This window comes from Coptis chinensis, chromosome 2 (genome assembly GCF_015680905.1).
Source record: "Coptis chinensis isolate HL-2020 chromosome 2, ASM1568090v1, whole genome shotgun sequence".
In the NCBI taxonomy this organism is placed as follows: domain Eukaryota; kingdom Viridiplantae; phylum Streptophyta; class Magnoliopsida; order Ranunculales; family Ranunculaceae; genus Coptis; species Coptis chinensis.
The window spans coordinates 111,439,308-111,450,581 of record NC_141457.1 but is presented as its reverse complement, the minus strand read 5'-3'; the positions used below and the strand labels follow the sequence as shown (position 1 = coordinate 111,450,581).

At 38.5% G+C, this 11,274-nt stretch overlaps 1 protein-coding gene across 1 annotated transcript; it reads left to right on the top strand.

Annotated features, from left to right (window-relative positions):
• Nucleotides 1-1,619: 1,619 nt before the first annotated feature.
• Nucleotides 1,620-8,528, top strand: LOC147520655 (caffeic acid 3-O-methyltransferase-like). Its single transcript, XM_086592181.1, has 4 exons — nt 1,620-2,125; nt 7,395-7,705; nt 7,834-7,898; nt 8,014-8,528. Exons 1-4 carry the CDS (start codon nt 1,656-1,658, stop codon nt 8,314-8,316), a joined length of 1,149 nt encoding a protein of 382 aa, XP_086448307.1. The 5' UTR covers nt 1,620-1,655; the 3' UTR covers nt 8,317-8,528.
• The last annotated feature ends 2,746 nt before the right edge of the window (nt 8,529-11,274 follow it).

The window sequence follows — 11,274 nt, the reverse complement described above, 5'->3', positions numbered from 1 at the left end:
CAACCAACATCAACAGTATACCTATTATACCGGTTCAAGTCATATTCCCGACAATTCTCTGTTCTCTGGCTTGCGCAGACATTAATTCACATAACAGAGTTTCAGCAGTCCAACAAACTTCAATATTTAAGAAAACCATATATAACATTTAACTAGTTCAATAATAGGCACCGACAAGAAAAACTAGCGCAAGAAGAATAAACAGAACAAAAACGGAACAGAAACTCCGAGAGTAAAGTCTTTTTCTTTGTTTCGATGAATTAGATTAAGAAAAAATATATAACTACTCACCTTTAGCGCGCTCTCCGATTATCGGTCGGTTTATCGGAAAAACTTTTTTTCACACAAGAAAAACTCCCATTTTTTTTTTTTCTAAAACCCTCGCTGTGTTTTTCCCCAAAAACTTTACGTGAGAAAACCCACCGAAAAATAAAGACAACCCTTATCTATTTACCTACGGGGCTTTTATCCTTATCTGATAGTTATCATCTATCCATTATCTATTTTCATTATTATTATTATTTATTATTATTATTATTATTTTTTATACTAGGAAAACAAAAGAAAAAGCCGGGGTGTTATAGATATCCTCATAGGGACGAGGTCCACGACCGTTGGATGTGTGATCTAACGGTTTAGAAATACAAAATCATCTCATTTTCTCTCTCATTCTTTTTGCTTTTAATTTTCAGACCGTTAGATCACACGTCCGATGGTCCGCGGACCTTCATCCCTATGAAGATATCCACGGGATAGCCCAGGCCTAAGCTGATATGATATTGGACCGTGCCCGCTTTAGATAGTTGACTTTGAATTTTGTTTTGTCATTTTCCAACCAGTTCTGTTATTGTTCATTGAAGCCACTCCATTAGACTTTGAAACCTTGAAATGAAATGTTTTCCGATGCAACCAAATTCGACATCTAAAACTAAATGACCTCTAGAATTGTCCACAATTATGTGCCCAGGCATCGCCATAGTACTGAGTTTTGCACTATTGCTGAATTTGTTGTGTTGTGACTAGTGATTGAGCTTAATAAAAATTGCAAGTGATGTTTGTGAATTGTAAGACCTAAATAGCTAATACTTTTCGATTTATTGGGGCAATTATTGAAAATCTTTAAACAGCTTTCAATTAATTCATTAAGTTTTTTGTTTGATTTCTCTTTTGGACCGAACGTGCAGTACCAGAGTACCAGACTACCAGTCATACCCGCCAAGAAGGAATTGTAATAGTCATACCCGCCAAGAAGGAATTGTAATACTCCCCATCCCCAGTGTCCAGTTCTCCACCACATCTTAAGTTGACAAAAATGGTTTGAACTCAATTCGAAAAGCCTAACCCCAGTGTCCAGTTCTCCACCACATCTTAAGTTGGCAAAAATGGTTTGAACTTCGGAAAGCCTAACCAGAGTCAAAAATATAATACAAAGAGTTCCTTTGGCATTGATTAAGAAATTGACCATAATAAGCATTTGTATTCGGTAATTTAAAAAAGCATATTAGGACAAAGCTAAAATGAGTTCACACCTCTGAGAAAAACACCCTAATGCAATTGCCTCTCTTTTAGCGCGTACCATGGCAACATAAGTATTATATTGGTGTCTACCATGCATCATGTGGGCTCCATTTTTCACGTTATAAATACAGAATATCATGGTTGGAAGCTTTGTATCTGAGCCTCAAAATTCATCCTTCTCCAAAATCATATCAAATATGGATTATATTAAAAGCCAACAGAACACTACCACTGAACATGATGACTTTATGTTTGCCATGAATTTAGTATGCACTACAAGTCTACCCATGGTAATCAAACTGGCAGTGGAACTCAACTTGTTTGAGATCATAGCTAAAGCAGGTCCAGGCGCCCAACTGTCGCCAAAGGATATTACGTCTCATCTACCTACTCAAAATCCAAATACTGCTGGTTTTCTTGATCGAATTCTACGCCTTCTTGCTAGCTACAATGTACTCACTTCCACTCTTGCCACCCATGAAGATGACATAGTTGAAAGATTGTATGGCTTGGCACCTGTTTCCAAGTACTTTGTTCCGAATGAAGAGGGCGTCTCGCTCGCTTCTTATGTACTTTTATCTCAGGACAAGGCCTGCATGGACAGCTGGTCAGTAAATTAATTCAAGTTGTCATTGCTTTCATTTTCATATAGTTTCCCTATAGCACTAAAAATTACTCGTGTCTTCGACACACGATGCCTTTTGACATCCTGTTTTTGAGAAAACATTTTCGATATATACATATGTAGAGAAAAAGGGAATTTTTTTTCTCTTTTACGTTTTGAGCGCACCTCCGCCTCATATGGGCGCGACCCGCGCTTTACCTCCAGTGTTTTGAGCACACCTGCGCCTCCGATGGGCGCAACCCGCACTCTACCGATTTCAGCATGAAATTCACTGTTTTGGAATTTTTTCTGAAATAGTATAAATATAGATTTTTTATGTAGAAGTGGAAGGCAAAGGTTGAGAATCGCACAGATAGAAAGGTAAAGACACTACGGTCTGACAATGGTACAGAATATACATATGGGCCCTTCCAAGAGTTTTGTGCACAACATGGAATTGCCAGACACTGGACAGTCAGGGGCATGCCTCAGCAGAATGGAATGACAGAGAGGATGAATAGAACCTTGCTTGAAAGAGTGAGATGTTTGTTGTCTAATGCCAGTCTAGGCAAAGAGTATTGGGCAGATGCAGTGTCCATGGCGTGTTACCTGTATAATAGGTCACCAGTTCCAGCTATAGATTGCAAGACACCTTATGAGGTGTGGTCAAGTAACCCAGCTGATTATAGTATTTTGCGAGTGTTTGGATTGACTGCTTACTACTATGTGAGGGAGAGCAAGCTAGATCCTAGAGCTAAGAAAGCCATATTTTTAGGCTTCGCAAATAGGGTAAAGGGATACAGATTGTGGTGTCTAGAAGACCACAAGTTCCTGGTCAGCAGAGATGTTACGTTTGATGAGACTTCCGTGTTATCTTTCAGTAAGCCGGAAAGAGCTGGGCAGAATGGTGAGCCACTGAGCTTGAGTTGTCTGATGCAGGAGATGACTGGTTGGTTCATGATGAGGTACTAAATCATGGAACCACACAGCAACAGGAAGAAGAGCAAGAGTATCCGCAACTTGTATTGGGCGACCACAGGCCAAAGAGACAAGTTAAAGAAGTGCACAAGTATGGGCACGGAAGCCGGTGAAAAACACTATGGTCGTGTGGATTTAGTGGCATATGCAACCGAATATCGAAGATGATGAGCCGATAGTTTCAAGGAAGCCGTTAGAGATGCTCATTACGTAGATTGGTTGGTTGCTATGCAACAAGAGATGGAGTCTCTTGATAAAAATCACACATGGGACCTAGTTTTATTGCCCGAAAGGGCAAAAGGACTATCGGCAATAAATGGGTGTTCGAAAAAAGAGGTCATTCCCCGAACCGACAAAGATCGGGTACAAGGCAAAGAGTAGTAGCAAAGGGTTTCTCACGTAGAAGGAAGGAGTCGACTACAATGAGGTATTTTCCGGTGGTCAAACATACTTCCATTCGTGTGTTATTGAGTTTAGTTGCTCACTTCAACTTGGAGTTAGAGCAACTTGATGTGAAAACTGCTTTCTTGCATGGGGACCTAGAGGAAAGAGATCTATATGAGACAACTTGAAGGGTTTGTTGTTCTTTGAGAAAGAAGATCATGTATGCAAATTGAATCGGTCCTTTGTATGGGTTAAAGCAATCGCCTGCAATGGTACAAGCGCTTTGACACATTCATGATGCAACATGAGTACAATCCGGGGTAAGTATGACTCTTGTGTCTACTTTAGAAGGCTTCGTGGTAATGACTTCATCTATCTCCTACTTTATGTGGATGACATGCTTATTCCTTCCAAAAGCATGGTGGAGATAGACAAGTTGAAATCTCAACTTAGCTCTGAGTTTGAGATGAAAGACTTAGGTGGAGCCAAGAAGATAATCGGGCATGGAGATTGACAGAGATAGGAAGAAGCGACGGATAATTGTATCTCGGGAGAAATACCTTCGTGAAAGTAATTTCGATTTGGTATGGAGAATGCAAAGTCGGTTTCTACACCTTTAATTTGGGCATTTTAGGCTTTCACTAAGTTCTCTCCTAGTTCGGTGGAGGAACAAAAGCATATGGCTAATGTTCCTTATCTGAAGTCTTGTGGCGGTTTGATGTATGCTATGGTGTGCACACGCCTTACATTTCACAAGCGCTAGTGTTGTAAGCGGTATATGGCAAATCGGGGAAGTAGCATTGGGAGGCGATGAAATGGGTACTAAGGTACTTGAAGGGTACCTTGGATGTGGGATTAGCTTATGGTGGAGGCACTTGTTATGTCGGTGGGTTTGTGGATTCCGATTATGCGGTGATCTAGATAGACGACGATCGACTCATCGGTTATGTGTTTATGATGCATGGTGCACCGTTAGTTGAAGGTCTATGCTTCAGTTCTGATTTATCTATCTACTCTTGGCGAGTATATGGCGATGGCGAGTAGGCGGTGAAAGAAGCACTATGGCTTCGAGGTCTTCTAGATGATATGGGTATTGATCAGAACAGAGTTGTTTTGTATTGTGATAGTCAGAGTGCTATTCATTTGGCGAAGAACCAAGTTCATCATGCTCGGACCAAGCATATTGATGTCTGTTATCACTTAATACGGGATGTCGTTGAGGATGGTGATGTAGCACTTGAGAAAGTGGACACCCATGACAATCCTGCTGATATGCTAACTAAGCTTGTCACCGGAGTTAAGTTCCAACACTGTTTGGACTTGCTCCAAATCCTACATGCTTGATAGAGCCCTTTGTGGGCATGGCCCTTCAGGGTAGTTGACTGTGAGTCTTCCTTGCTGGATGTGTTCCTACTGGATGTGTTCTTGCTGGATGTGTTCGGCTTAGTTTTATGTGTTAAAACCTCACCGAGGTGGAGAATGTAGAGAAAAAGGGAATTTTTTTTCTCTTTTACGTTTTGAGCGCACCTACGCCTCAGATGGGCGCGACCCGCGCTTTACCTCCAGTGTTTTGAGCGCACCTACGCCTCCGATGGGCGCGACCAGCACTTTACCGATTTCAGCATGAAATTCACTGTTTCGGAATTTTTTCTGAAATAGTATAAATATAGGTTTTTTCTGTAGAAACCTAACTTTTTCCAAAACCAAGAAAGAGAGAGATTACAAGAGAGCAATTCTTTGTGAGTTGAGTGTTTATTCTTTGTGAGTGAATTGAAAAACTTGTAATCTGTTACTCCGGACATCTAGTAAAGCTTAGAACTCGCAGTGTGGACGTAGGCAAATTGCCGAACCACGATATATCTCGTCTTGTGGTTTGTTCTTCTTTTACATTAATTGTTTTACTTTATATGCTTGTTATTTGATATTGAGAAGTGTTGGGAGATTGCTTGGAGGGTGTTGAAGTCTTGTCTATTGAGAAGGATCGATCCTTGTGTTGGATTGATCCGTTTGTTGTAGGTAACGTTGTTTCCGCAGTTCATTATTCACAACAACATACCTACATATTCTTATGTTTTTGGGAAAAGCATTGTTATAGCATATAGTTGTCCTAACGTTGTTTTTTTTTTTTTGAAAATATTATGGGGTTAAGGCAGACCCCGACCTGTACAAGATCCACAAAGAGTATATATGATCTTAAAGGGGTACATCTCCTCCCTATAAGAGAACTACAAATCCCAAAGAATTAAGGCTATCAGCGATACAATTATGAAACACTCATGAACATAACCCACTAGGGTGCACATAAGAATAACAACACAAACATCTATCTACTACCAAACAAAAGTTTGTCTCTTAAGACGGGATGATCTTTCCTTAGATGTTTCTGTGTATTCTCAAAATCATAGAAAAAAGTCCTACATTCACAGCAAGTATATGTTATGCTCCTTGCCACCCTATATGCCATAGAACCAAGAGTGTCATCCCAAATCTCCTTAATATATCCATCAAGGTTTTTACCTTTGTATTTTCTCTTGGATGCTTGCTTCATCATAGCTAAAGTAGGACTAATTTCACCAGGTAAGCGACCCCTAACCGCATTCGGAGAGGGTTCTTTACTTATCCTAACGTTAATGTTCACATGACTCGATGTTTATGCTCCTTGTCACCCTATATGCCTAGTATACGTGCATATCTAGCTATTTAGTTGTTGTTTGTGACTATGTTTCATGCCATTTGAATCCATTTCATACCCTATTCGGCTGAAATACATTTGAATACCGTAATATCAAACACGTTTGAAGTTCAACTTTAAAATTAAAATTTTCACTTGGTAGTAATAGAAATAAAAGAACATATTTTTCTATTTTTTTAATGAAAAAATAAATAAAGTTTCTTTTTGGTACTAAATGATTTTAATTAATATATAATTATAGTTATAGTGTATGGTATTAAATGGCATGAATTGGCTCGAGTTATTGCTATGTACGGTTGCATAAAAAAGGCAAGGTTTTAACATATTTGAGGAGTTTTTTTTTTTTTTTTTTTTTTTTTTTTTTTTTTTTTTTTTTTTGTTTTCAGTTCTAATTAAACGTACTCCTATTTTGTAGGACATCAATTCCTAATTAAACTCTTATTAATTTTTTTTAAGTGTTTAATTCCTTATTAAATTTCTTTAAAACAATATAAATCTTGAGACAACGCCACCACATTGTTTTTGCAAGATTTAATCCAGACCATCACTTAGCACCAGTTGTGTTATGTTATATTGATTTGGTGTATATATATATATATCAAGGATGCTTTACAAATCACTAGTACGTGTGCATGTGCCTCTGCCACGTTATTTTCTAACCAAAAGTCCAGTCGAGTTTGTCTACCCCGAAGATATCCTCATAGGGATGAGATCCGAGACCGTTGGATGTGTGATCCAATGGTCCGAAAATCAAAAACAAACTCACATTCTCTCTCTTCCTTTTTGTTTTTGATTTTCGAACCGTTGGATCACACATCCAACGGTCTCGGAACCGTCATCCCTATGAGGATATTCTCGTGGTAGCCCAGGCCAAGTCTAAAACCGATTTCTGTTGGCCCATGATCCACGTATTTATTTGATCTTGCAAAAGACTGAAAAGAGTATTTGGGGTGCAGTTCGTTTGTTAGGACTTAGGAATGTAGGGCTCTTTTTCTGAGATTAGTGGGGCCCTTGAGAGCAGAAAAAAGGAAAAAACAAAAAAAATGGTGCGAATTGTATTTGTCACGGTTAATCGGCTGGCTGGCTGGCTGACTGGCTCCCCACGCCGTCATTACTAATAGTATAGATATATAGAATGCACTATTGTCATTATAAAAGTTTACCGAAAAAAAAGCCTATTGTCATTATAAAATTTTTGTGTTCGTTTGTTTGGTATAGGTACCACTTGAAAGATTCAATTCTTGAAGGAGGTATTCCATTCAACAAGGTCCACGGCAAGCATATGTACGAGTATGCAGGGGTAGATCCCAGGTTCAATGAAGTCTTCAATAAAGCTATGTTCGATCACACATCGATTTTTATGAAAAAGATGCTTGAATCATACAAGGGGTTTAAGGACCTCAAAGAGGTTGTTGATGTGGGTGGTGGCCTAGGAAGTATAGTTAGCATGATTACTTCAAAATATCCTACCATAAAGGGTATAAACTTCGATTTACCGCACGTGATTGCCCAAGCACCATCTTACCCTGGTATAAATTATTTTTCATCTGTGTTCAATTTAGTGGTTAATTATGGATTATGTCTTCGATTGGGCTTTAGCTCGATCATAGGTCATACAATTGAGGAAAAATTAAAAGAGAATTCTGATCGGTTGCAGGTGTGGAACATGTTGGCGGAAATATGTTTGAAAGTGTTCCCACTAGTGAAACCATATTCCTGAAGGTAAGTTGAAATTTAGATGTATCATAAGATTAACGCATATATGGTACGACAAATTTGATGGTTATTATATATGCTTCAATGTATTAACTTGAATTCGTGATATTTGTTTGTGTAGTGGATACTAATTGACTGGAGCGATGAAAAATGCATAAAACTATTGAAGAATTGTTACAAAGCAGTGCCTGACCATGGGAAAGTAATAGTTGTGGACGCTATCCAACCTATTGCTGCCGAGACTAGTATTGCTGCAAAGAACCTCTGCCTAATTGATGTTGGTTTGATGTTACTAAATCCAATTTCCAAAGAAAGGACAGAAGAAGAGTTTGCTAATTTGGCGAAGGCGGCTGGCTTTGCTGGTATGGAGAAGGTGTGCTACGTTCATAATTATTGGATAATGGAGTTCTATAAAAAAAAATGAGAAACTAAACTATTAGAATATGTTAGTATTAGAATATCTCCAATATGTAAAGTCTCACGTTTCTATAAGTGTGGACATCCATATCTAGTAGTTTCTATTATCATGTTTTAGGTTAGTATAAATATGTAATTCTGGGTAGAGAACTCATCTCAAACAAGAACACTCTAACCCTGATCAATCTCTCTCTCAATCAATCAATCTATATTATTTTCTATTGTTCTTTTTATTGGTTTCTCTCAATATCAATGTCACAACTTTCCTAGCATCACCACTAACATACAATTTAACATGGTATCAAAGCGTCAAGTTCAAATCGAATCAAAGTTTAGTGGTATGTTAGGAGAGGAATATCTCAAAATCAATATCTATCAAAAAATCATTTTTTTTTTTTCAATTTTCAATATTCAATTCAAGTCAAGTTTCAATCTTTCTCACAAGAAGAAGTTTTTCTATCTCGATTCAAGTTTAAATATTTCTCTGGATGGATTTACTGTTCATCGTACTGTTCATCGATATTGTTCATCGTCATGTTCAAGGCGCTTTTCAAAGTTCCGTAATCTCTCGTCTCTTTATTCTCCATGGTTTGAAGTCAGCATTCAAGTTCCGCAATCTCTCTGACTCCGCAATCTCTTTGTTTCGAAATCTCGCTATAGGCGCGTCTGCACTCAAGAATAGCCTTCCGTCGGCGATAGCCCAATACTTCTCTTTATATCCCATCGTCTCGATATAGAGGCACTCACCAAGAATAGCCTTCGTCAAGGCGCGCCCACACCCTCCTTTCTGTCTCTCGCACTAGCTGTTTAGTTTTGTTGCATAGGGCACACACGCTCGATTTAGTCTTGTTCAAGGCGCACCCGCACCCTTGCCTAAACATATCAGGTTCAGTTTTTTGTATTCTTCCCAAGTTTCTCCTCGTCTCAACTAATATTGTAAAGACTCAAATTCTTGTTAAGGGTATTTTCGTAAATTTCATATTTAACATAGGGACATTTAGGTAATTGGTCGGTCGGGTTTATATTTCAAACTTACGTAACTTAATGAAATTTAACTCAAACTCATAAGCCACGTTAGATAAGCAAATCATATGAGAAAAATTTGACAAAATATCGGTTAGCGGCTTTCTGCGTTCAAAGCTGGCACGAGTTAACAGCTTACATGCATGAGTGAGTTATCGTTATAGCCTGCGGTGGGATAGAATGTAGGAGATTAAATTAAGTTGGATGGGCCGAAAAATAATTTCGACGCTAAGTCAAATTAGTTAGTGGTTATGAGTGAATTATGTTTTAGGCCTAATTTAGACAATTGGGCTTGGGCCTTAATAACTAAAACATGTGAAGACAAAAAAAAAACAAAAAAATCACACGAAACAATATCGCACCCAAATTTTTTTCCCCAATTTCGCAACCACTAAAACCTAAGAAAGAAAAAATTCAAATTCACCAAATTTCATCGATCCAAACCCAAAAATTCAAACACTCATCTCTTGTAAACACTAGACTCAAGTGGGAAGATTCAAAAATTGATTTGAATTGCGTCGTATTTCCGCGAAAGGTGAGTAATTTCGTTTCAAAGAAATAGTTTAAACTCGATTTAGATGGAATTGGTTGTAGTTAATGAAAAATAATTGGAATGAGGTGTTTTAAATGTTGGCAGTAACTAATTGGAGGGAGATATCTTAGCGGATTGGTGGAGAAGAAAACTAAAGGAGCTACTCGTACTGATTTGGTAAGAATTATTGTTTACCCACTCCATTTTGAAGCAGTTCATGTGTCGGTTATAATTGTTTAAGAGTAGATTGAGTAATGAACGATTGATAAGGAGTACAACAAAGAAATATTAGAAATTAATGTAAATGGAAGGGTGTGGAAATTGTTGTAGTTGTAATTTGGAAGAGATATGATTGGTGTTGATGTGAGGTATAGCGCTAGAAATGGCATGTAGCTCTGTTAACTAGTAGTTAGAGGAAAAATTTCCTAAAACCAAATTCGTCGCGTCGAGATTCTTCTCGACTTACGTTAGATAAGAATTCTCGTTCGTTCGATAACATCTAATAGTCGACATATATGTATATGATGTTATAGGAGTCAAATAAAAGTGGATTCGGTTAAGCGGGCTCGATTCGGTTAAGTGGGCTTGAGGAGAACGGAGCTTGCTAAGGTAGGAACTTACATGCCAATATATAGCATGCTTATTTTCATGCATGATTTGATTGTTTTAAATTGGGAAAGATAGTTTGCGTATCAACCATGCATGTTGTGTGTACCCTACGTCATATTTCCAGTCCAAAATATACTCGGACCATAAACCGGGTGTAAGACCAACGGCGGACCAGTTCGAGGGCAAACACTTTGGATAATCCGGTCCTCTAATCCGTTAGAGTTCACAACAGATTCAGGGCCTATCTGGGTGGCCTAAGTTCATGGACCCAATCCGTCTGGATCATTCTGATCCAGTCACCCGATAAGATCCTAGTGCAATCCGATAAGATCTTGCACAAGGATATAATGGAATCTTGGAGAATGATCCTATTTTAGATAGAGTCATGATAGGATTCATCAAGGAAAGCAATCTCCGAGAATCCCTTTCTTGGCCGCCAAGGCAGGGGATTGTTATATATACGGAGGCTTCTGCAGCCTCCAGAACTACGTTTTAAGAGACTTGATCCCAGATTCTTCCCTGGGTACGTAGGCAACCAGAACGTTGGTGCAGTCTCTCCTCCTCAAAAATCCCAACCCCCATCTCTTTCGAGCTTTCGGAAGTACCATCACATCGGGAGTGTTGGGTTAACTTTTTGCCCCGACACATGTACATGTGATATTCATGTTTTGCATTGTATTTACTCGATATAAACTAAATATATGAATAGCTTTCGTGTGAAATGGTTTTGTGAAATCTAGGTAGCGGGGATTTATTTTCTTTGTTAAAAGAGCAAAACTGGTTTTGGGAAGGGTTCTCGTC

What these genes read in the sequence shown, in the direction of transcription:
- LOC147520655 (XM_086592181.1), top strand. Translation starts at nt 1,656, where the DNA reads ATGGTTGGAAGCTTTGTATCTGAGCCTCAAAATTCATCCTTCTCCAAA. An exon ending in AAGGCCTGCATGGACAGCTG is followed by an intron (nt 2,126 to 7,394) that starts GTCAGTAAATTA and finishes TGTTTGGTATAG; the next exon opens with GTACCACTTGAAAGATTCAA. An exon ending in GTGAAACCATATTCCTGAAG is followed by an intron (nt 7,899 to 8,013) that starts GTAAGTTGAAAT and finishes TTGTTTGTGTAG; the next exon opens with TGGATACTAATTGACTGGAG.